A 26,648-nucleotide genomic window follows, 5' to 3' on the forward strand; every position below is an offset into this window, starting at 1 on the left:
CCACAAGAACCATTTCCAGGCTAAATATATATTTTGTTCCCATTGATATATTTTTTGGTACACAGCAATTTAAGTGGGTTTGGGGAACCTGATGTGAATTTACTATTCACTTTCATGTTTTTATTAGTAGACCTTCATGTACTGCAAGGCAGGTTCTGTTGAGGAGCAGCGTGGTTATCACTGAGCCTGTAAAATAATCTAACGGGACCACTAAGATTTGCTGATACTCCATTTTAGTTCATATTAATAAAACTCAACATGTAACATTAAGTTGCAGCACTAAAATCCATTATGTTGTCCAGGTAGAGAATCTCCTTTGCTCAAGCACTAATGTTAAAAATTCATTTTTAACTCAACTATCAGAATCTGGTATCAGTTTTCCAGTTGTTCAAATCCTTTTAGGTATTCCACAAAAGTGTGCTTTCACTTGTATCAGAAAGAATTTGTATTAGATACCATGAATTTTTTTAAAGCATGGGCAGTGCCAAATTCAGGATTGCCTGACCGTTAACTACACTTTATACGTGAGGTGTGGAGCTTCAGCAAAGTGTGTAACACATCGGAAATATTCATTACAGTGATTTCCAGTAATGGGGGGAATAACTAACTCACAGGACTAGTCCTCACCCAAACTGTACAGTCAGCTCAACTAAATCAAGGCTTTGCTTCAAGGTCTAGAAACCACACATTGCCCTTATCAGCAACAAAGAATATAATTTCTTGAGGATGTTACCAACTAAAGTTTACAGGGAAAGACGAGCAGTACATTCATAATACATTAACACTCAGCACTGCAGCTTAACAGGAGCACCAGATTCAAGCCCTGTTGTATAAAGAACTTAACACCAGAGCAAGAACTCGCCCTGCTGTTCCTACACTATGCTGCTGCTATTCAGCAGAATATTTTTCCTTCTACTATAAAATAAATTTTAAAAAAATTCAAAATAAGGCAAACAGAATGTCATAATTTAGTTTTCCAGCAAGAAAAAGTACACTATAAACAGTGTTACCAGGTATTTCTGGTAAAGCTGGAGGGATTTTCAACAGTTGTAATTCCCTTTACTCTGTCCTCCTCCTGTCCATGGATCCTAGACTTTCATGGCATTTCAGTATGGAAAATCCTTACCACTCTGGCCGGAGCTGCCATTTGCCCTCTCTGTTTCCCCCTTCTTCACTTTCTGATGTGAAACACCTATGAGCTTTTCACATACAACACGACAAAAAATTACATCAGATTTCTTTTTCTCTTCTCTCTCAAATATGCTCTTTCAGAAAGAACAATGGGAAAAATGCTCCTATAGACAAATGACATTACAATAAAGTGTCTTCAAAGTCTATAGAGATATATATTTATTTCTATAGAGATAAGGTTTATTTCACCCAAGCTTACTTTAGGAAACAAGAAAAAACCCCACATTTAGTATTTCACCCTTACCTCTTTCTCTGTCAGATAAATCATATGTATTATTACACCACAGGTTTTCAGCTTCAAGATCAAATTAGCAACATGAATTCTGTCAAACAAAAGGAACAAAACCCACAGGAAACAATGGGCACTCTCATATCACACTACTAGTGGGCAATTAGCAAAGAGAAACAGAAGGATGACCATGATCAGACTTTTACTAGGTAAACAAAGCTGATCTCTAAAATAGATTTATAAATAAATGTAGTTGAAAGTATCAATAGGAATTGTGTGTGCCATTTGGTCTTTCATTCACTAAGCACATTGATCTTTGCAAACATGATTGTGACTAATGAGCTGTGTTAAGTGGCTCTTGGTTTCTTATTTTGTTGCTGTGTGAAATATCGGGACTCACAGAAGCTGATTAAAGAAACAAAAGCTTCAGTGCTTCTGCACTCAGATATCAGGTTCTCAACCTAATCTCTAGAACAATTCTCAATTTATTTATTTACTTAAAGGCTACAATCCTATTTAAGAGCTTGCCTGAAGTAGGTTGTGTCCTCTCAAATGGAAGAAGTATCATGGACGCAGAGTTCCCAGATAGGGGAGTTCACTACAAAGTACTCTGAAAATACTCCGAAAGTACCAATAAAGAGTGCACCACTTCCAACCATTCAAGTATGAATTCAAACAGTGCATCATTTACTTGTTCCAAAAGACAAACAGCATGTCAAGATGCAGAAACAATTGCTTCAGCTTTGCTTGGAGCTTTCATTGAAAACATTTGTGGTTAAGTTTTACTGATTTAATTGGGTCCATCCAGGTATTGAAAAATAAGTAAAATTATTCTATCTAATTCACCTTTCAAAACAGATCACAAACACAGTTTTATTCCAAAAATAGGGGCATGTACCAATTCCAAGACTGAGTATCAACAATGGTTCTTACAACAAACCATGTAATTCACTGTAGAATAGACACCTTTTTTTCAAAAGGTTTCTAGACACTTTGTGTATTTGGCTCAACAAAATTTATTTTTTAAAAAAGTATTTTGCTGCTATGTAGAACAGAGGCATTATTTAAAAGGTGAATCCAGCAGACACACAGAGAAGCAGCTCCATCACTGGACAAACCAGTGTATGTTTTGATATCAAATCTTCTGAATTCTGAGACTTGTTCCGGGCTTTCAGCAGTTTGATGGCAAATAAACACCTTTTATAGGCTAACAAGGCAACTTGGTAACACAATACATATTGACTTGCCTCAAAAGTTACACTTTTCTTGCACTTCAGTGTCAGCTTTGCTTCAACCTCAATAGTCGTAACTTTACCTTTGTACCAGAGAAAATGGAAGAACTTTAGCTTGTATTTTGGCAGCACTCCTCTTCAAAAATCACTCAGCACATATTGACTGTACTCAACAAAAATCAAGGCGAAGCTTTGTAAATCCCTGAAAATGTTCCATTCTGGATTTCTAAAGCCGCATGCTTTGGGTATGATGAACAAATTGTCTTACAGCAGTCTACACTGTACATATGGTTGGCAGGGAGGATTTGTAATCTTCTCAGCTGAAGACAGTAGCTTCATCCTTTTAGCTCCAATAAAAATACTAGAACTCCAATTATTCCTTGATAGGCAATTTCCAATTTCAATCCACATCTGTTTAAAATTTCCTTTTCCTAATCCATTTACTAAGTGTTATCACAACACTAAAAAAGTGATGGAAAAAGTAATTTAGTGTTTTGCAATGAAAAACAAACAAAAAAACCCTACAAAACCCAAGATATGTAAGAGAAACTGCTAAACACAAGGAAATAAATGCAACTCAGTAAAGTGGGGAACACAGCAGCCTTGAATATATAGTACCTCACACACACCGATTCCTCATTACTTAATAATCATAAAACTGTGCCAGAACAAAGACTTGCCACAGTAGTTTTCTTTTAGAGGTCAAAAATTAAGTTAGGTTGTGAGTGATGCATTTATTTCGTCACCATTTCACAAACCAGAGGCTTGACATTGGTGATGAAACACAAGTATTCTGTCAGCTTCCAAGTGGATGTCCCTATGGAGCTGCAGCTGTCCAGCCACAGCACAGCTCACTTCTCTGAGGCTTTGTGAGCATTAATTATCCTCTGTCGTTTCTCCCGGTTTCTGAGCCTGTTTTCTTCATACTGGAAGACAGATAAGAAAATTAATAGATCAGCTGTTATCATTAAATAGATATGTCAAATTTAAAACTGTAGAAAGCATTTTTTTTACCCAGGAACAGAAACAATATATTTGACTGATGCTTTAGAAATACAGCTCTTGTTAATATATACATACAGGTTCATTTTTACTTTGAAATTAACATTTATTCCATTAAAATACAGGTTTCTAAGTTTGAGGTTATTAAGCTAAAGAGTATTAGAACAATCTAATAAAGAAGATTCAGTTAATCTTAAGGAGGAACTTAATTATACACAGATCTAACGTATGACAGCTACACTTCACACGAACTAGGAAAAATAGTTGCTCTGGTGCTATTCTAGAGCACAGGTCAGGCTCTTTTCCTTTCACAAGATGCTGATTAATGTGTGTCTGCCTTCTGAAACATGAATTTGTCATCACAGACTTGGTCTATTTTTGATCCTGGTCATTAATTATATGCACAGATAAAGCAGGATACCAAGATGAAAGGAACAAAGGCAAATTTGGATTGAATGAGTGTAAGGCATGTGGGGATTTTTAATGGTTTAAACAAGAACCACATCAGAGGCAGGACTCCAGTGTAAAATGGAACCAAGAAAGCCTTCACAGTTAACATACATGTATAAGACCACCATGCTTTCAAGTATGGCCCTGCACTAGCAGAAACTTGAAGAGCCTCTCTTTCATTGCAAACAAAAAGGAAACATTTTCATGGCTCAAATAAATGAAAAATTAAAAATCAATGCATCATCTGATCTGTATTTCATGAGAAGCAAATTATTCTTACCCTTAGATTAGAGCATATATTTGTTCAATTTTTTAATAATTGGTATCAAGAATAAAACCGAAGTAAGCCACAAATATTCAGTTCTCTATATAATGTAATAAACTACTAAAGAAATTGATTTTGAAATGGATTTGCAGTTTTTCATCCATTATACTGATTGGTCTATAACTGAAATAATGACCCGAAACATTACTTAACCTTTACAGAATGCTTAACTTTTTCCCTTGCCAATATTTAATTTTTCAATAACCCATCCATGTTTGTACGTAGAATGAGAACAATGGATCTTTAAAAGCTCTATCTTTACCTATTCAGTATTTCTGAACAACCTTTCAGGGGCTTCCTAGTAATGGCATATCAATATAGGCACATTTTAAGAAGGCAGACAAATATAATCATCAAGAACTCCTTTAATGTAAAGGCTTCAATGGAAGAAAAAATAAGAATAATAAGATTATGTAGAAACCTTTTAGTATGGTGAAATTTATGTCAAAATTAGAAAGTACAATTTCAAGTTAAAAGGTGCGTGAAATGCTCATTTATATGTTCTGTCATGTAGGCACAACCACCATAAATATAAAGAACAGTTGACACTCTTCTGAAAATGTGGCTATTAAGACAGTTAATCCACTTGAACTCCCATAGTCTTCATTCCTTCATATCTGCAGATGTAATACAGCAATATTTTCATTTAGGGCCTAACTCAGCAACTCATTAAGTACTTTCCATCAGTATAACTGACTTCAGCTTTAAGTGTTACTTATGCAGAAGTGACCATTACTGCTTTCTATTTAATTCTGTGCAAATATCACTACTAAAAAAAAAAAAAGGAAAAAAGTCAGAAGCAATCTGTGAAGTGCCAGTTCCTATCTGCAATATTTGTTTCATTAAAATGTGTTTGCCTATTTTTGTATATCAAAAAATACACACCATTTGTTGATGCCAGATTTTACTTGACAAATTTATCAAAAAAAGTTTAAATTTGGTCTCAAGTGCCCACACCAGAATGTGCTTACATTTATTGATTCGTACCATTTAGTAAAAAGCAACTCTAGTTCTCTCCCATTTTTTATTAAGCATTTAACTCACAGTAAATTTATTCCTTACCTCTTTTTTTAAGCACTTCCGCATCTCACGGTCAATATCATTGCAATGACCAAAAAACTTCAAAACATTGTGCTGATGAGTTAAGGAGAAAGAAAAAATTACAATTTAAAGGTTTCTTCCTCTGAAGCTCTAAATTTATTTCAATTCATTGGCATTTTTCAACATATACTGGTTTTCTTTTCCTCTCCCTTTCTTGTGAAAAGTGGTGTTTGGTAACTTTTTTCCCCCAAGCAGGAAGAAGTTCGAGCAACTCCTAAAGCTCACTTGAGCCATCCCTACCTTGCTGAAAGTTGAAGGTACCCACCATATATAACAAGACTAAAGGAGGACACCTAAGCTGAAGCTGTTGTCTAAACGCAGAACATACATTTTATTGATCTAGAAGTCAGTCTCACAACTCTCACTCACACTAAATTAAATAATGTACAAAAAATAAATATTCTGAACTCCAGCTTGTGGTACAGAGGCAACATCCTCCCAGCTTTAGCTTTCATTATTTCTTTGTGACCTAGAGAGGCAAAGGATTCACTGCTCCATTATCCCAGCTACACGAACAATGTGGTGTTGGTCCAGAAGATGCAGGCACTAGGTTTAATTGATTGGAACGTTAGAACCAGTATAAAAAATCTCTGTGGATCTTGAGGTTAATAAATAAGATGCATTTCTCATCTTTATGGCACAGGTCAACTGTGGGCCTTACGCAAATTTAAGTGTGCCTTAGTTTCTGAAAAACTGCACGCCTTGTCCTCATGAGGGCTCTCCACAGCTAACATGATGACATTCACCATAAAAATCTGTCCTCTTAGCCCACATTTCCTAAAGCAACTGCATACTATCAAGCATTAAACCTCTCTCAGAATGCATGGTTTTAGAAGGACTGCTTTTTCAGGGGGATACTTGTGCCATGCCACAGAATCTCATGGCAGAACCTGGCAGCAGAGCATCCAAGTGATTTAGAAGACCTGAAAGGGGGGGGGGCAGGTTTAGTAGATATTTGCAGCTACACAATCAATGGAGACAACTTGGCCAATCTTGCAGACAACTAATGAACTTAAATAAAAAAAACCATGAAGAACAAAACAGATGCAAATGAAGACACTTCCATATTTCAGAGGGAAACCTATGTGCATTTCCATAGCTGACCAGCAGCCAGGTGGATTTATACAAGTGACACAGGAAGACTATAAAAGATTCAAACAATGAACAAGATCTCAGCCAACAGAACACAACTGGAAGTAGGAGTGGGTTAATAAAGTTTATGACAAACACTTAACTATAGCAGTGCTATAATTAGCTTGTTTATACCTCTGTGATTTATAAAGGGCATCAGATGACTCTGAAGCAGTTGCATGGTATAAGTGATCACTTTACTGCATGCTAATCTTGCTTTTACAACATTCTTATTTCAGCTAATACAGATTCAATTTTGTGTTCTACTCTCATACCTGCATATTAAATTTCAAGGTGAATGCTCACATTTCAAACTAACTCCACTCTGAATACAGTGGGTTTAATCTATGTTTATTTAGCCAGATTCCTAAAATGTCAACTTCTTGGCTGAGATTATGAGGGAAAAAAAGAATCAGTTTCTCAAAAATACCTATTACACCTATTACAGTGCTACAATTGCAAGACAATATACATTTCTTTGAGCTGTTACCTATAAAAATTAGTCTACTTATAGCACATACTTGGCATCAGAGTGGAGTTATTAAAAAAAAGTGACATCAAATAGAAATCCCATTAACCTCTCTTCACTAGATACAAAACTTGATATACGGGCAGGTTCTAGATTAGCGATAAAGTAAATCAAATTGACTGTTGTGAAAACGGACACCCAATTAAAAAATAATGCTTTTCATCCCTCAGGAACAGTGATTTAAATTATAGATGAAGGTTCTTAAGACATTTTGGCATTATAAGAAAACAGCAGTAGTCACCAATAACTCATTAAGATCACTGACTTCAGTTTCAGTGACTTCAATTTAAAAAGAATATTTCAGTACATTCCCCTGGAATTTCCAATGAAAAAGTATTGCTCCCTTTCAATTAAGTGTGAAAGAAGTCATCCTCACCCTTTCTGTTCTGAGACTGCCAGCACAAATATCCTCTCCCAGCTGAGCACAAGACTGACAAAAGTAAATCCTCTTCATGTAAAGATCAACTTCAAACACAACTAAGAGAATATAATTCTGTGCATGACTATTAGTGCTGCTCCTAGTCCCTTCATAAATCAGATTAACAATAGATTCCTTTGAATCACTTGCTGCCAAGAAGTTCAAGTGCACCTTCTAGTTCCAGTTCTCAAGGCAGTCTAACAAGCTATGTCATACAAGTCCAGGGTACTTCTGGACATTCATTTAAAACAAAAAAAACCAAACCACAAACAAAAAGCCAGACAACCATTACTTTCAAGCAGTAAATCACTACTGCTGCATTCCTACTGAAAGTATAGAAAGCCCAGCTTTGTATGTACCAAAAATCAGGACAAATCTGAATGTATTTTCTTTCCTGATTGGATTTGTTTTCATAATTATGAAAAAATAATTACAAAACTTTAATTTTATATTGCTTACATACTGCCTATTTTCCTCCTAAATGATGGTCATTTTATTTCACAATCTTTCCAATACTATTGTACTTAATGCACACAAAGTGTTCTCAGTTCTAGCTATTGAACACTTACCTACAACATTAAAGTTGCTGGGAAAAAAAAAAAAAAAACAAACCAACTAAAAAAAGAAAGAAAGTAAGTCTCTACAATCTCTCAAATTACCTGAAGCATTTTTAGGCAAATTAAAATTTCTGAACTCAGAAAAAAAAGCGTAACTTGTACATTTAATACAACTTTTAGTTTTAAAGCTTGGAGATGTTCTGTACAGGAGCAGTGGAATGGGAAGTACCACCTATGGGATTGTATCAACAGGCTGCAGTGTGCTTATGTTTGAAGACACTGCACTCCAAGTGCCAGCAAAAACAAATTGCATGTTGCTGAAGAAAACCAGTACAATATACTCCCTGAAATGTATTTTAGTATTAAAAGTCTGCTCCCTTCATTGTTGTAATTTAGAAATCATAACAAAGTGTGGTGCAGAAAATGTTTTTAATGTTACTTTGGCTACTTTAAAACCTTGCAAAAATGTTGTTATCCCTCTTTCACTTAAAACGTCTTCTCTCACATTTTGTGAATTATCAGCCTTGCTTCTCATCCTGTTATGGCTTTTGAAAATAAAAATTTAGAATTCTGCTCAAAACAGTAAAGCTAACATTTGTATTGTCTTAGAATCTAACTAACTGCATTAGAAAAAAGTATCCATGTCACAACTGAACATGGAGGTGAAAATATTGTAGATTGCATATTGTGGTGTAAATCAGAGTTTTCACATTCATAGTGAATATTTAAATGTATTTTCATCTCAGTAGAAACTACGAAATTTAACTTTTTATGCACAAATACAGCAAGATTATCTCTACAGAACATCTCTTTAGAGTATACTAGGAAAATAATTAACAGAAACAACATTGCAATGATGCAGCAGAAAGCTTTCAATGCAGGGGGCAAATCTTGTACAGCTAGAGGTGCAGAAGACATAGACAAAGCAATTTTTAAAAAGGCCTTTAAACAAGTGAGATGACTATTCCATTATCTTGAAGCAATGAAGAGCCTGCAGAAGCCTGAAGACAATATCACATTTCATATCCTTGGGTAGGTGCCTATTTAAGAAGATGGAAGACAAGCAGTAATTCCCAATTAGCTCTCCAAACAGTGAATGTCATGCATGAGGCTGTTGGGATCCCCATCAACACATCTCCTTATAACCACACTGACCAACTGCCCCGGGGACAGCTGGAATATGGAAATGCCATGAGCATACAAAAAGAGGGCATTTTATGCTGATTTTATTATTGTTTTTTGAGGGGCACACAGTACTAAGAGCTGCAGAAGTTATTTCAGTCCTTAAAATAGTTCCCTAAGTGCTAAGCTGTAGCACAGAAAATTTTAAGGTATGTTATATTTCCCAAATAAATCACTTTACATACAGGCATCAGATAGCTCTTCAGTGAAAATACACCAGCTATATTTCATGGCTGCTCTGCCTAGAGGAGGGTTTTCTCTTCACAACCATATAATATCATCACTAATTTATCTGACACAAATTTCCCCAACCCACCCACTCTTAGCTCAACACTCCTTACCTCCTTGTGACACTTCTTGAGCAGACTGATAATTAGGTTACACTCTTCAGTGTGCAGATGAGGAGACAGGTCTGGATGCATCTTTAGTTAGAGATGATCTTAGTAGCACAAGGACAAGAATCTGAGAAAATTTCCACCTGCCAACATTAAGACAGTGTAACTAGCAAGTCTGATTTAACACAAAAGGTATTATCACAGTATTATTTTAACAAAAAATATCTGAGATCAAAATGCAGTTTAATGCATATAATTTATATTACATGGTTACAGTCATTAAACCCAGTACATATCTGATCTTCTACACAACCCAAATGTTAACAGTCAACTAGAAGTTTATTATCTTGACTATCACAGATGTAAGCATGCAGCTGGGATTTTAATTTTCAGAGACGCTCTGGCAGCACTAATCTTTCTTGAACTCCAGATTATCTTTTCACTTTCCTACTTCAATTTTCTGCTTTCTTGCTTTAAAAAGCTAAGTGTATGTGATTTTCTTTCTACCTTCTACAAAGATTACAACAGGAAGCACAATGCTATTGCATTACCGCACTCTGACAACTGGCATTTTTTTTAGTTATCTACACGGTTTTAAAAAAATCCTAATCCAGACATTGGTGATGCTTTAAATACCGGTATTTAATCACTTCATCAGTAATGATATTTTTTTTTAAATCACTCAGAATTGAAATGTCCCTTCTTGCAATTCCATGTTTTTGCCTCTTGCTCTTCTCTGTGCTCCTTTGAAAAGCAACTGGACTCGTCTTCTACATGAATCCCCCACTCTGTCAGATTGTGGCAGGAAGCACTTCGGCTTCCCTCAAGTTTTCTCTCTGGAACACTAAAAGGGAACACCCTTTCCTGCAGGGTTAGGTAGGGAGGGAGCAAGTTCTTTAGCCGAAATGGACTGAAAGCATCATGTGACAGTGGCTGAAAGAAGTTGACATCTTTGTTCAGGAAGACCATCAGGAAGGGGAGGAGAAAAGTCCAGTTCATACCAGGACAAATGGGCTCATCTGGGCAAAATTTTATTTTTATGGCACATAGTGCCACTGAATTAGAGAGATGCCTGTTCGTTTGTTTACTTAGTAACTTGTCATTTCCCCTTCTCCCAAAGGGATCACCTTTCCAGTTGCAATATATCAGGCAAACACCACTACAACTTGTATCAAGCAGCCATCACTGTCTTAACACTCCTACAAGACGGACTGGACAAATAAAAGTAGCTAATGGTCAGATTTTACCATTGCAAAATCCCAAAAGTCAGCTGAAGTGCTGACAGCTATAATCTCCACTGCTATTCCTAAAATGCTCAAGGAGTATGTTCGGCTTAAAGAGCCACATACATTCATATACCCAGTAGTTCCCATCATGTGTTCAGCTTAACAAGAGTTAGATTCCCACAAGCAAACTTAATTTTAAAAATCCAAACATTTAAAAGCCTCTTGAGAACCATGAGAATATGTTCCACATAGTGGTGTAGTGATTTTCTTCCAAAAACCTTCCCCCAGACTATCTGGAAGTCTAACGTTACACTACACTTACTCTTAGCACAGAAGTTGTTGGAAACTGTACAAGTTGCTTAAGCATTCTTTTCAACAAATTAACAAATGAACCTTTAGAAATATGACAGCAGGAGCACGGCTGTAACAGCAAAGTGATTAAGAACCCTGCTGTGTTATTGCTACCAGCTTTTGATTGCATGCCACACAAAGTCAATATGTTTTAAATTTATCAGTAGAGCTTTTCTGATAGCTCTGGAGTTAGCATTCCCCTGAGAGGGTGACCTGCTCAATGGCTGTGTGTTACTTTAACACGTGTGAACCCAGATGATTATTAAAGCTCTTCATCATTCAGCCTCTGCCCGCACTTCCTAAAACTGTCATCGGAGCTGGCAGTCTCAGAAGAAAGCAAGAGCAGTGTCCTAATGCAACAGGGAATGCACATCAGCACAGGCCCGGAAGTCAAATGGAGCATTTCAAGGAAAGATACATTATTTCTAAACTAAGATTAGTAGTCACTGCCATTGTTTACAATATTATTCTCAGATTGTTGATGAAAGCCATCAATGCCACAAACAGAGGTGATGGTGTGTTTCATCAATTAAAAGCCTTCTAACAACTCCAAGGGACTTTTCCAATGGCACCTCTTGGAGAATAGATGCTACAAATCAAAGGTGTTAACTGTCACACCACTTCATAGATCGGTACTCCTGACATTTTCAAATAATATTCTAGTTACCAACTAGCATTAGTCAGCTAGTATTAGAAAGTTTCAAGTTCAATTAATAGCACTCCGTTCAATGCAGGCTGCGATGGACAAAACATCTTTCTGAGCTTCCCTGGAGCCTTTAAGCACTTCTGAAGTTATGACGGAGCAGTGTTAGCAGTGCTAAATATTAAATTGATGTTTAGAAATGTCAGATTAGACAGTGATCTATAAATGAGCAGGGAAGGCTAATCTTTTTGCTGGAGGGGAATGACTGATCTCAGTCGTTTCAAAGAGTTTCAAGAGAAACGACAATGTGTGTGAAGAAAGGACATTGGTTTCTTTCATTTCTTTTTAATAACATTCTAATGAAACATAAGAATTGCAAGTTGCCATCTTATCAGAATTTAAGTCCAAATGGACAGAATTTTGTATAGGTGGTAGCTCATAAAGAATTGAAGTATAAAAGAACATTGGGAAAACAAACAAAAAAAAAATCACGGGACAAAATTGTGAATAAGTAATATAAAATTTCTGTACAAGAAATAGTAGCAGTGAAGTAAAAGAACAACATTTAGAAAATACAGGAATTGCTTTAGGACTGCAAAATGCTAAGCAAATGTTAATATCTGAAATGAATATTTGGAGAGAAGTAAAGAAATTATCTCTTTACATAATGGCAATGACATATTTCACTGGTTTGCACAGAAATGTTCTTCCCTTTAATGTGTTTGATATGAGATTCAGTGCAATTTTTTCTTCCTTGTTAAAAATTGCATTAAAAATCGCTATCTCAATGATTTGGTTAAAATACCTTAAAAATGCAAATGTCTGTAAACTATTAGTCTCTGAACATAGAAGACACGGATAAAGATAATTAATCTTTCAACTTCCTAAACCAGTTTCTAAATCTATGCTATTCTTCTGGGGAAAAAAAAATTAAGAAATTGTCTCGTTCCAGTATTATATTCTGTCTGGTTTCTCCTTAAGTAGGGAAAACACAGAATATTCTAGCTTTATGGTTTCCAACATAAACCAGAATTTTTTCTAAAAAATCAAAAGCCTAAAGCTGGAAATTCTCTAATAATGATACTGAACTTCCAATACTAGTATTTCTGTTTAGAAAAATAATGAGATAATTCCTTGTGTAAGCAATCTTGGGACACCAAGCAACTTAAATTTCCTAATAGCAATCAACATATAAATTATCAAGATGTGATACTCATCCCTAGTCTTAAAATTGATCTATACATATGTTCAACACATTAAATATTTAATATTATTTGCAAAAGACACCTACATGTACTACAAAATTCAAATAAAACTGCAGACACCCAGGAAGTAGGCAGAAACCAAAGGCTGACCCAAAAGAGCATGGGAGAACACTGTGGGCATTTCATATTTGCCACCAAAATTTAGGATAAAGTGCTCATTTCTCTCCATGTGCCGATTTCTCCTCCTGACCTCCTTATGGCAAAAGGACCCAGCTGTGTGGAGAAACAAAGGGATTCGGTACATTCCCACTTCTTCCCAAAATCAAATGCGAGGTCAGCATGTCAGCCACAAAAGTTCCCTTCTTTTCTCAGAATCTCCCATAAATATGAACTAACCAGTTCCCTGATGCAGCAGGATAACTAAATTAGGTTCCTTTAGTTTTGCTGATGAGTCTAATGCTTAGTATTTCCATACTTGAGGGACAACAACGAAGGGAAGGTTTACATCTAGGTAATTGTTTCCATAAGATGCTTCCTCCATATTTAATTAAAACATGTTAGAAGCCTACTTTTTAAACCAAGTTTTAGTATTTTCCATAAGAAAAGAACACAATCATATTTTTTCAACTTTCTAAAGTCAATGGTAAAAAATCCCCAAACCACATGAATTCACACACTGTTAAGAAAAATGACCTCTTAAAGCAAAATGCAAATCCTTGCTTAGCAACCCTGATGATGAAAAATTACATCTGAGCACCTACATTGCTAATGATGAAGCTCTTTAACAAGAACACAGAACTCTGCTTTCTACAGCGCCACAGAAGACAAACATTTGCTGCAAACACTCAACACCCACAAGGCGGCAGCAGGACCGTGCAAACCACAACAGGGACTCATGGCAGGGAGGGGAACAAACCTGCAATTCCTCTGAAGCCACTCTACTCTCCATGTTTAACATTTATTTTTGCAGTTAATGTCACTGTCTAACCTGAGTAAGACAAAACACCTGGAGTTTCACAGTCTCAGTTACACAGTATTGTTCTGTTTGGTGTTTGGTAATAAATATTTACAATCCAAATAACTTTTTGTTTAGTCAAATCCTTTCTGTTTTCTCTAAGATTGTACAAATTTTTAGCAAAGAAAATGGATTCAGCTCCATACCTAACAGGCTGGTGTTACCTCAAGGTAACACTTCAGCAGAACTCCTGCATTCCTAGTGTTATCTCTCATACACAAAGAATTTTGACAACAGCTTTGAGTACTCAGAGATCAGTGAAATGAGAAATTGCAGTTGATGCACATCATTTCAAAACCCAAGGGAACTCAAAACTCAGGACTTTGTCTCTACCTAACAATAATATCATTAACATCTTCCAGACCAGGACATTAGTGTGTCACACTGTGCTGCTGTCCTTAAGGCTGTGATTAGGCACATTGACAATAACCCCAAACTTTCCAGCATCTCCAAGAAATTTTAAAATCCACTTTAATAAACTAAGCTTAGCTAAATCTTACTAAATTTACTCATAACCTCTTGAATTTTGGTCTCTGAAACTATGCACTGGTTTCCCAACATTACTTATTAGAATGGGGGGAAATAATTTAGAAACATATCTATGAAGACTAGAAAGGAAATTGAAAAAGGGTCAATTATGTCTACTTCTAGATCTTTTTCTTTATGTAGAATGCACTTACTTTGTCTGAACCTAAAGAACAATCTTTGAAATTTCATAAATAAGATTCATCCTGATTTTATCATTTTACATCACCATTTTGTCAACAGTTCAATGTCCCTCATGAATTCACCTGCTACTTTTACTAGTAAGTACCTGATGAAACTACATCATACCTGATCTCATACTTAGCAAAGCAAATTAAGGTGTTAGTCCTAAGAAATAGAGCAGGTTGAACATCAACTGTATATTAATTTCTACAGTTTTATTTAAAGTGATCGAGTAAATCACAAGAAGGCATTTTCACTTCCTGGCAATTATTTAAGGTCGTATTCCTACAAGAAACATCAGCAGAGTTTTGGGACATTTAGTGGGATATTTTTATTATAACATACTGCAAGTACCGTTGCACAATACAACACTATATCACAGATTATTGAACCAGTCTCTTCCTATTCCTGCTATGCCTTTTCAGTACCTACAGTTAAGAATAAAAAGATCCAGACAGAAAAAGTAAAGCACTGTCTAGTGGAAGGTGTCCCTGCCCGTGGCAGGGGGTTGGAACGAGATGATCTTTGAGGTCCCTTCCAACCCAATCCATTCTACGATTACATAAGGGCAAGGTGCTGTCACCAAATTCCTGTTCTGGCAGCTGCTCTTGTACTTCAAGAGCAAGTACATCAGCTCCATCCACCAGACCAGGTTTCATTCCATCTCATCTCCATTTCACTGATTTCCCAAAGAAGAACGTTATGAACCTAACAGAATCTTCTTGCTTACTGTAAAACAGCTTTTCCCCGTCAAAGAGAGCAAGAGGATCACATTTCCATGTTGGAAAAGACAGGCTCTGACCCCTCGAGCAGCCCGATCCCGTGACAAAAGGCAGGTAGCACTCGGCAGAAAGTAAACATTGTTTAGTAACACAGTTCTGCCATGGGGTGCGAGGGGCTGGCTGGGGCAGCTGCTGTTACCAGGTTAAGGCAGGGGGGTCCCACTGAACCAGCCCGCGCTGTCCGCAGCTCCTCACTACTCCGGGAGGCCTTAAAGAAGGGACGGGACACACAGACACAGGAAGAGCAGCTTACGGCAGCCACAACGGAGACACCCCTGATCCCGCTCAGAGCTGCCCTTCCAAACCGCTTCGGAAGCCCAGGGGCCGATGCACGGTGAGCGGAAGGTCACAGAAGCCGGACCCGAGCTCGGCTCGTCACGGCCCCCCAAGCCAGGCGGTGGGAAGAGAAGAAGGCAGCAGGAAGAGGAGGGTCGGGGGGTGTTTCCCTACACACCCTCTTTTCCCCGAATTTTTCTCTTTCCCGCTGGCTCTGCCCGAGGCCGCCCCTCACTCACCCCGGTGCAGGGCGGGTGCGGTGACTCGGGCGGTCCCGGCCGGAAGCCGCCTCAGAGCGAAGAGCGCGAACGGCGCCGGCGCCGGGGCGGGGCGGGGCTGCAGGCGGAGAGCCGTGTGATTGGACGGGCGGGCACGGTCGGGGTCTGATTGGTCGGTTCGAAAGGCGGGCGGCGGGAGCGGCGGTAGGCGGCCGGGCCGGGCCGGGCCGGGCCGAGCCGAGCCGAGCCGAGCCGAGCCGAGCCGAGCCGAGCCGAGCTGAGCCGAGCTGAGCCGAGCCGAGCCGAGCTGAGCTGAGCTGAGCCGAGCCGAGCCGAGCCGGGCTGAGCTGGGCTGAGCTGGGCCGGGCCGGGCCGGGCCGGGCCGGGTCGGGTCGGGTCGGGTCCAGTCCCGTCCCGTCCAGTCCCGTCCAGTCCCGTCGGTCACGGAGTTCTGCGCGCTTGTGCCCGCTGTCTAAAGGCCCCGGGCACTCACGGACCGGACAGACAGCAACAGCCCTGGGCGGGACCCAGCGCCCCATCCGTCTGCACCAGGCCTCGGTCAGTAAGGGAAATTTCTAAGGGCGTGACGTGACTTGGTCTGTTCAGCTTGAAGAAGAGGAGATTGAGGGGGGAACTCATCGCAGTGTACAGCTTTCTTGTGAGGGGAAGTGGAGGGGCAGACAGTGACTTCTGACGACCAGTGACAGGATCCCAGGGAATGGCATGAAGCTGTGTCAGGGGAGGTTTAGGCTGGGTACCAAGAAAAGGTTCTTCATCCAAAGGGGGGCTTGGGCACTGGAACAGGATCTCTAGAGCAGTGGTCACAGCACCAAGCCTGACAGAGTTCAAGAAGTGTTTGGACAACACTCTCGGGCACCTGGTGGAATTACTGAGGTGTCCTGCGCAGGGCTGGGAGTTGGACTCAATGATCCTTGTGGATCCTTTCCAATTTAGGATATTCAGTGTCTATGTAAGTTATTGCACGTATTTTAACTTGCCGCTGTCTAAATCTGTGGTAGTGCTGCACTTAGGATTGACATCAATGTCAGCCAGTTGTGCTGAGGGGCAGCTCTGTACATATTTGAAGGGAGCAAGTCCCCTGAGCTTGCCTGCAGCTTGGTCTTATCTTCTTTAACCTTTCAGCTTTCCAGGTGGTTCCATCATGGATGAAACTGTGGCTGAGTACATCCGAAGAACTGTGCTAAAAATCCCAAGGGATGAAATCAAGACGGTGCTAGAGAAATGGGGCTTTCTCTCTGAGGCACAACTGCAGACTCTAAATTTCCATCAGATAAAGGACAGCATTTCTCATGACGTTGTTCAACTCTGTGAGGTAAATCCTCTCCTTCAGAAACTGTTGGTGATGTATAGGATGCATGTAGAAGCATCACCCAAAAAAAAAAAAAAAAAACCCCAAACATTAATCTTTGGCCACAACCCAGCCTCAAATGGCACTTAGTGGTCTGGAAAATATAAAGCTGTAAATGTAACACCACTGATTTTGTTTGATCTATAGACATGTAGAACAGACCCATACTAAATATGGAAATACATGGAAAACATGGAAATACATGTTTTGAGCTCTAAGTTACATATGGTAGATTAAAAGCTCAATGCGTTAAACCATTAAAAATGGGTGTGTTTCTAAACTGTAAAATAAAGGCATTGATTGAGTTGTCTACTCATTACATAGTCCTGATTTAAATCTATTTAGTGTGGGTAATAACAGTAGTTTGTATCTGTTAGACTTTAAATTTTTTTTTTTTTTTAAGTTTCCTTGGCCAGAATTACTTCCATTCAGCATGCTGTAAGCAAAAAAATTATCTGATCTGATTTTGGTGTACCAGGAGTCTTTATATATAATATCATAACCTTGATAGATATAGTTATTACTGATATATCTTGAATTCTACAGCTTTTTGTATCATTCCCTTTAAATTTCTTACTCAAAGATTAATTACCTGGAGTGTAGATAAAACTTCAGGAGATAAACTATTAAGTTATTTTCATAAGATAGCAAATGTCGTATTTTAAAATAACATTTTTTTCTGAAATACTTGTATCTGTAACAAATTGTCATTCAGTTTCTTAAAAATCTTTTCATGCTGTAAAGCATAAAAAAAAATAGCCAATTATGATAAAACTCGTGACAGTGAGATACTAGTCAGTGTTGCATTATGTCACAAATACCCATTAACTTTCTTTCTAATTGGTTGTACATCATAAGAACATATAAAGATTATGTTCCTCTTGCTGCCTCTGCAGAGGAACACTTAAACCTTGCTGAAATAGTTTTTATTATTGATTTCTCAAAACCTGGGATAAGGTGTGGTGCCTTTAAAGAGAATGTACATGCTATGGGCTTCAATGCAATATCCTTTAAACTACCAATACTGAGATTTTTCACTTGCTAAACAGTGTGATTGAGCATTCTGGACCTGTAGTTCACAATGCGCTCTTGTTCTTTCCAGGAAAATTCTGCAGACATAAAACAAGCAGCTGTTCTAGACATAATTTGTAAGTAAAAAGTGAATTTAAATGACATTTATTTTTTCTGAGTAGGTTGATAATGCCTGTAATTACACAGCAATTACCCTAGTGTGGTGCAGATGCATGTGGGGTAAGCAGATCACATTTTAGATTCATCTTTTTGGATGTGACCTCTTTTACAAAAAGCTCGAGATCAACAGAAGTATATAACTCTTAACTCCAATATTAATTCACAACTTGATTAGACAATAGTGAAATCTCAAGGTTTCTTCTAACAGTCTACATGTCTTACATTTGAGTTTTGGGCAGTTTAGGTAAAACACTTCCTTAAACATTGAACCCCAGGGATGCCCTTTATTAGCTGCTCACTAAATTACTAAATAACTTTACATCTCTTTTAATAAAAAACTATTTTGCTGTTACGATTGCTATGAGTGGTAGTTTAAGAATGTCAATACATTATATTGCATTATCAAAAATAATATTTTTTAAGGTAACCTGTAAGTAAAAGTGTTGTAAAATTCTCTGTTCCTTTAATTACTGTTTGATAATACATTCTGTTATTGAGCAATTCGTATTTTTCTTAGACAACCACATCTACCAAAACAAAAGAATGTGGAGTGTTTACCAGATGAAAAAGACAGGTAAAATGTCTTCCCTTGCTCTAATCCCATAATTCTCAGCAATTTAGTGTTGTGCTGCCTCATATCCTACATTTTAAACACAAATGTAGTCTCATCTGGATTTTTTCTATACAGACATTAACATTTTACTGCAGCCTAGTATGAATTTTTCACTTGAGATTATCTCTAATGTTTTTAGAATACTTTCTATTAACTTCTCAAGCAAATACTAGATATTAGTAACTACTAATTAAATACTAACCTCTTCCCTGTATAGCAATAACAAGGGTCAGAATTAAAGTGCAGCTCTTTGTATAAGGTTATGCAGCTTCAACTTTTTCTGCTTAATTTTGTATCAGCAAAACTAAAAACATCTCTAAACCTGCTTCTTGTAGACACAAATTTTATTTCTGCCTCGGTTTTTTGTCTCATGTAACAGGAGAAGAATTGGAATATTTTGACATAACAGATTTCAAAAAAAAGTTTAAAGGAAGACTTCGGTCAACCTTGAAAAATGTAAGAATAAATCCATTCCAAATTTGCTTCACAGCTCTGGTGTCAATATGTTGTTTTCATAACTGTCCCTTACAGTTTGAGTCCAAACTTAAATGGAATTTTTCATTCGGGAATGATAGGAACTGCACGTGACATAGGAAAAATGTATTGCATGTCTGTTTTAGCAACTTCACAATTATGCTGGAAGGAAATAAAATGTAAGTTTGTCTTAAAATGTGACTGGCTTCATGGCAGCGTGGTCATGGTTTTTTATCAAATCTTAGCCCAATCTGCAGGAGCCTTTAGTTGCTTTAGCTCACCAGCTTCATTTGGGCAAGGTAATAGAAAATGCCTCTGGCTGATTACTTGTGTCACTCCTTGACACCCAGTGGGTTCCCACTGACAACAGGAGAGGGCAACAAATACAAATCACACTCAGCCAATCAGCTGCAGTTCACATCACTCTTATAATGAAAAGTTTTGCAATATTTTTGGGGTTTCTGTTTGGTTTTTTTTCAAAGTCAGCCTTCTTAAATCAAGGCAAAAAGTAAACAAGGAGCAAATCAACAAGAATAGGAAAGGGAATGTTCAGACTTTTGGTTGTGTATTCTTGAGCACTGATAAATATTATATTCAGGTCTAAAATCACAAGTTGATAAAAAGTTTAGTTTCTCAAAAAATGGACATACTGGAATTATTGCTACTAGCCCTCCTTCTAAACAGACATCTTTGTGTTGTTTTCCCAAAAGAGAAATCAGTGCTTTTGTAATAAGCTGTTTTCTACCTTCAGAAGAAAATGTATACTGACAGGAAGAAAAGCAATATTAGAGTTTGAAAGGTGATTCTTCTTTTTATCCCAGTTTGTGAGGTTATTGTTTTTCTGTGGAAATTTTATTTAAATACAATTCTTATGAGGCTAGTGGGTTTTTTTCTTATTCAAGTAGTGGTACTAAATTATGTTTGGGTCTTGTGAACACGGATGTTAAGAGATGAGAAAATCTTTATGGATACCTAAATGGGTTGGTAAAACAAAGCTTTTCTTTTTCTATCAGGTCACCATCACCTTTAAGGAATACGAGGATAATGCAATCTGGATTAGAGTTGCCTGGGGAACACCATATAAAAAACCAAACCAGTACAAACCCAGTTATGTTGTGTACCATTCACAGACTCCTTATGTCTTCATTTCTGCCTCAGTGCTGAAGAGCAACTTGCCTCTGCTGTGTCAGGTACAGAAGAAAACTTAAACCCTGACTTCAGTCATGTAGAGCTATAATTGGGTTAGCTTTTAAGAGGATGGGTAAAGACTCCTCACTTAACATAATTTGCTAAACTGCATCCTTTTTTTTTTTTTTCCTCCTTAGCTCATGATAAAAATGGGGCAAAACCCATACATTTGTATTGGTGCAGTGTGAATAAATTCAGTTTATTGGAATTTTTACTGCTCCTGAATTTAATTTCTTAACCAAGTCTTGGGCAGTATTCCATTAAATTGTCTCACAGAAGTTGAAGAATATTATATCAACACTGTTAACTTCAAGAACTAAGCATATGAGCTTGTCAGGGAATGCCATTCATTTCTGTTAACTTGTGATCAGCTTTGGTAGTCTTTTTTCCTCTATTTAGAAATTTCCTCAAATTTCTGTAGTAGTAATCCAAATATTTTATGATTCTGTTTGTTTATTTTTCAGCTGATAAGACAATGGGATTTAGCTTGTTAATACTGGGAAGGCTTTTAAATATTAACCTGAGCTTAATAACAATCTCTGCAACATTTTTTCAGATATGAAAATTTTGCTAGTTAAAGGGCAGTTGCTTACCTTGAAACAAAGACATCACAATGTCTAGAGATGCTATGTTTTTTACATATTACAAACACAGTGATGATTAAGACTGATGTTAAAACAATTTCAATTTTTATTTAAAGGCCCTGATTGTTGCTTCCAATTACCATGACATCCGTGAAATGGAGCTTCGAAGTCATTCTTTAAACTCCCTTAAAGATATTGTGTTTAAGAGATATAGCCAGGTGAGCCACTTCACAAGTAAAGCCTAAGATAAGTCTTGCTTTTTGTTTCAGGCCTAGTTCTCACCCCCTAGCAAGGGGGAAAAAATCACCTTTTCCAAGAGAGCATCAAGTTAAAATAATATTGAACTACTGAGGTCGACAGCCTTTCATGAAGGTAACATTGCAATGGGGATGTAATTATTTGGTGTCGCACATACTCTTTATTATTGTTATTCCTGATGGCTAAATTCAGACTAAAAATTATATGAACAATTTAGTCCTAAGTATTTTTAACATCCTTTCATTAGGCTTCCTAGAGCCATGAGTTGAAGGCTGTTGGAATGGGTACTTAGCTTGCTTATCCACATAAAACTGGTACATAGGGAAATGTTCACAAATATCCTAAGACAGGCATTTTTTTTCAAAAGTAGGTTGGCTTTCAGCCTTCTAGTAATGGTCAAAATTTGGAAGATCATTCTTGCAGAATTAGAAATAAAAGGAAGTATATTAAAGTTCTTTTCAGCTAGAGGTTTTAAAAGTAGAACTGAACTAAAATCTTTTTTTTCTCTCTCTCTCTCCATTTAGAACTTCCAAACTTACTATGCAAAACCTCTGCAAGGAGGGAATGTAGAATCAGAAAGTGGTACGTATATTTGGAATGGAAAGGCTGTTTATATGTCATTCCTGCTGGCTTGTGAAATGAGACTGATAAAAGGAAATGTATATATGCTCCATTCCCATTATGTTATCCATCCCTGGTGCCTTAATACTGGCTGGACCTGAGAGAGGTCAGTATTTCCCATGACTGGCATGGGACATGGAAAACAAAACCACTCAATGCCCAGTATCTCGTATTAGCTTGTGTTTTTCTCTTGGTAAGAACTGAAGATATAAATAGTAGACACAACTGCCTTATCAAAAAAAAAAGAGTGCACTGAATTCATTAAAACTATTATTTTCAAATTTTCATTGGAATAATCTGATCAGAAGAACAGTATTGCAGCAGCTGACAACACTGTCTTTCCCTCCTGTTTTCTTTTCCCTACTCTTTTCCCCTGCAGCAGATATAAGGATAGTTCAAGAAAACAGAAGTGAGAAAGAAAGAATCCACAGACTGAACTGGGAAGTTTTTGGTGGTGGTCCTCAACCAAAACTCGAATTTGCACAATACAGGGTAGGAAAAGCAACCAATTTGATTAAGGGTTTTATAATTTTAATGTAGTGGTAGTCAGATTAAATTTCAAATTTAAGAAATCCTATGGGTTTTTTAAACTTTAAGGAGGACATTTTAAAATAAATGAGTTAAAAGTCTCTGTAAGAAACAGATTGAAATTTGGTCAGAGTTTTCAATTGTGTTTCAGTCTTTCAGCCTTGTGAACTCAGCATTTTGACCTGTTTTTGTTATAAAGGTAGACTTAGACCAGCAGTGTGTTGGAGCATGAGAAATTAGGGTTATTTTAAGTACATGCAAAGCTTATACTATGTATAACACCGTAACTGACTTCTCGATGATGCACAGGTTTTATTGCATGAACAGATAAATTGAAAATTCTAAGAGATACTTAATGTTTTACATTACTGAACAAGCTGCCTCTTGCTTTCAGCAGAAAACTCTTTGCCACATGGTGGCACCCTCAGATTTTACTACAACATTTCTCCAGCTGGAATCATTACTAATTGGGAATGGTCTTATTTAAATGTTTAAATGTAATATGTAATAACATATAAAAAAATATATTCATTGCTTATACTCACTGGTTAAATTTTGTGTTAACAGCTTGAGACAATGTTGAAAAGTGATCCTAAAATGGGTGTTTTGGATAAAAAAGAACCATTCAGATGTTTGGTCAAGTTTTCTAGTCCACATCTCTTAGAATCACTGAAATCTTTGGCACCAGCGGGTGAGTGTTCTAACTCTATAAAATGGAGGGAAATTCCAGAGTTTTAAGTGTTTTTGTCATCCTACATTCTGCTTGTATCTTGCATAAGGGAGCAACTTCATAGTTTGTTTAGAAAAAGAAACGTAGTAGAATAAAAATGTTACCACTTTAAAAACTTACGTCTAAATATATAACATTTTATTCTTAGAATTACTGGTTTGTACATGGATACTCAAGCTGTGGTTTTAGTTTTAGTGGTTTAGTTTTGCATTTCAGTTTTATAACAGTTAAGAAAGGTAAATAATGGTGGAGTACAGCTGTAATTATCTGTCTCTCTCTCTCTCTCTCTCTCTCCAGGTATGGCTGATGCACCAGTTTCATCACTCCTTACATGCATACCACATAAAGCTAGGAATTATTTTAAAATTAGAGAAAAAAAAGGTTTATTTCCAGAAAGTTTTGTAAGCCCTTAATTTAAAACTGATTCATAGAGAAATATGCAACTCATTTATTACTGGTGTTAATCTAAAACGATCATAAGCTTTTAAAAAATAACTTACTCTTTGTTAATACCTTAAAGTTTTTTCCAAATTATGGCTCGTCCTTGAATTATTTTTCCGCAGCTGTCTTTAACAGAAGTTAACCTTAACTAATAAAAAAAGCTAATTGGAAAGTTTAAACAGAGAGGGTGGTTATTTTAAATTTAAATGTGATGACTGGTCTTAACTGTATTTTTAATAGTATTTGTGTAGTTAAAGCTTCATAAAGATGCAATAATAACTGTAGCTACTCAGTTTGCTATCATAGCTGTAGATGGCTACGATATTGCAGGTGGCCTTTCTATTTTGGACAGAACCTGCCCTGTTTGGAACAGGTGAATAGTCCCATTCAAATAGGTGGGGCTCCCTGGCTGCAGCTCAGGCATGTTTTTATCTAAGTAGATGGTCTGTATTCAAAGACTGTTACAGGGCGTGGGGGGTGAATGGACTTTTGGAATAGGGATGTCAATAATAAGCTTCCATCCAGCTTTAGGAGGTATTAATTCAGCTTCCAAAGTCTTTCTCACCAAGGGTAACAGCCAGTAACAAATACTTGAAAATCTGCCTATTGCTGTTAATGTCTTGTGAAACTTTTATCTTGGAAGAATACAGGGAAAGAGGCAATTTTTTCTTTTTAGGAAGGTACATGTTTTAGAGTATCTCAATTAATCAATTAATTTATCCTTCAGAAATCCTTGCCCATTGCCACTAGTTTTTTGCTTGGGGACAGAGGTTATAGAATCAAGATGGCAACAAGTAACAAATGCAAACAGCTTTGCACTGGAGTTCTTTAGAGCTAGTAAATGTTGGTAATTGTATAGATATTTGCTGCTTTGGTTTTTGGAATGGATTTGATCAGAAGATTCAGTTAAAATGTACAAGTGTTTCTTTTTAATTCTGTTATCGGGACTGTTTTGTGTGTAGTTGGTGTATATAGAATTCCAATATACTTTCAATATCTCAGTGTGCAGAAGCAGCCATATGTCCAGAGGTTGTATGGGCATGTTTTTGTTTTCAGACTGTAAATAAATGTGCAAATTAAGCCTTATAAACGTTTGTTTGGCCTGACTTTAAAACATTACTTGTCATGTACTGATTTTTGGTTTGGTTCAGGTTTCAGCACCTCTGTAACTCACACATGAAAAGAGGTTTAGGACTATCTGCTAGCAGTATGGATTTTAGGAATTCCACCTGTGAGATTTAAATGTTGATTTGACAAAATACTTAATATAATGTCAGGATTCTGGAAGAATTCCAGGTTTGGTGTGATAGACATTAAGAGCTGGCTCTTAGTATGTCTGGCTCATACTTCCACGATTCAAATCCATTACGATTCCAACGTGCATTTCACTCTGTGCAACTTGTTCTTCATAATGCTCTCTCCCAAATAACCTAAATGCCTGAGCTGGCAGTGATTTACCATAAATGTAAAGTTCCCAAATGCTCTAGAACACTGTGAGTACCTGGACTACTGCCTCTTGTTTCTGAGAAAGGCAGTCTCCATCCCGTTTTCAACATCCCCTTTTTGGTATTTCTTATTTTCAGAGTTGTTTCATCTCTTAACTTCCTGTAAGCAGGGATATTCAAGGAACTATGCAGTATCTCCAGCTGTGTATTTATTAATTTTTCAGGAAATATCTTCAACTCTTGGGTTCCTTCTTGCTGAGCAGGTGTCCCGATCACGGGAGATGAGGAGAAGGTAAGGCAAAAGGGGGAATGTGGGGACCAGACTTGTCATCCCCACTCCAGTTGGTCTCTTCCAGCAAGTTGGCAGTTTGGGGTTGGACTAGATGACTTTTAAAGGTCCCTTTCAACCCAAACTATTCTGTGCTAACCCCAAGCAGCAGAATGCAGGCAGCTGTGGGCACAGAGGCTGCAGGAGGAACACACATCCTGGGGCTACACCTATGGCATAACTCCTACCCAATAAATGGTGTTCATCTTTTCCCTTAACTTGACCTGCTATAGGGGAAAAGCCTCTGTGTTGTGTTGGTGATTCCAACATCCATAAATCTGAGTTGGAAGGGATCCATAAGGCTTGTCAAGTCCAGCTCCTGGCTCTGCACAGGACACCCCAACAATCCCACCCTCTGCCTGAGAGCATTTTCCAAATTGCTCCTGGAGCTCTGTCAGCCTGCTGCTGTGACCACTTCCCAGGAAAATCTGTTCTAATGTCCAACTACGCTCTGGATGAAGAACCTTTCACTAATATCCAACCTCACCCTCCCGCCAGAGCTCCAGCCATTCCCTCGTGTCCTGTCGCTGAGCAGCAGAGAAATCAGTGCCTGCCTCTCCACTGCCCGGTGCAACACAATAAACGCAGCCTCTCGGCCGTGCGGCGGAGCCGCCCGAGCGCGGTGTGCGTAGGGCCGGGTCCCGTGCCCAGGCTGGCACTCGCGGTTCCCCGCGTGTCCCGGTGCTCCCGGTGCGCAGTGTGCGGGTTCGTGCCGCGGGAGCGCGCACGGGCCCGCGCTCGGCCCTACCGCTCGCAGCCGCCGCCGCGGGGC

The 26,648-nt window shown here is 37.8% G+C and overlaps 2 protein-coding genes across 5 annotated transcripts; one reads left to right on the plus strand and one right to left on the minus strand.

The window, feature by feature from the left end:
* Positions 1–1,322: 1,322 nt before the first annotated feature.
* Positions 1,323–16,214, minus strand: CMC2 (C-X9-C motif containing 2). Of its 4 annotated transcripts, none has more exons than XM_082289953.1 (4): positions 16,128–16,214; positions 9,689–9,825; positions 5,492–5,563; positions 1,323–3,578 (listed from the first exon to the last, which is right to left on the minus strand). In XM_082289953.1, the coding sequence occupies exons 2-4, from the start codon at positions 9,767–9,769 to the stop codon at positions 3,504–3,506; spliced, it is 228 nt and encodes a 75-aa protein (XP_082146079.1). In that variant the 5' UTR covers positions 9,770–9,825; positions 16,128–16,214; the 3' UTR covers positions 1,323–3,503. The 4 variants fall into 4 exon arrangements, with proteins under 4 accessions (XP_082146079.1, XP_082146081.1, XP_082146080.1 ...); XM_082289955.1 differs by having other exon boundaries at positions 16,067–16,158; XM_082289954.1 differs by lacking the exon at positions 16,128–16,214 and adding an exon at positions 15,866–16,043.
* A 139-nt stretch (positions 16,215–16,353) lies between these two features.
* Positions 16,354–25,059, plus strand: CENPN (centromere protein N). The gene is made up of 11 exons (XM_082290242.1): positions 16,354–16,664; positions 17,250–17,439; positions 18,578–18,623; positions 19,184–19,240; positions 19,659–19,735; positions 20,767–20,943; positions 21,642–21,743; positions 22,308–22,365; positions 22,784–22,896; positions 23,500–23,623; positions 23,960–25,059. Exons 2-11 carry the CDS (start codon positions 17,269–17,271, stop codon positions 24,073–24,075), a joined length of 1,041 nt encoding a protein of 346 aa, XP_082146368.1. The 5' UTR covers positions 16,354–16,664; positions 17,250–17,268; the 3' UTR covers positions 24,076–25,059.
* The last annotated feature ends 1,589 nt before the right edge of the window (positions 25,060–26,648 follow it).

The sequence above is a fragment of the Coloeus monedula genome (genome assembly GCF_965178545.1).
Source record: "Coloeus monedula genome assembly, chromosome: 13".
Lineage (NCBI taxonomy): Eukaryota > Metazoa > Chordata > Aves > Passeriformes > Corvidae > Coloeus > Coloeus monedula.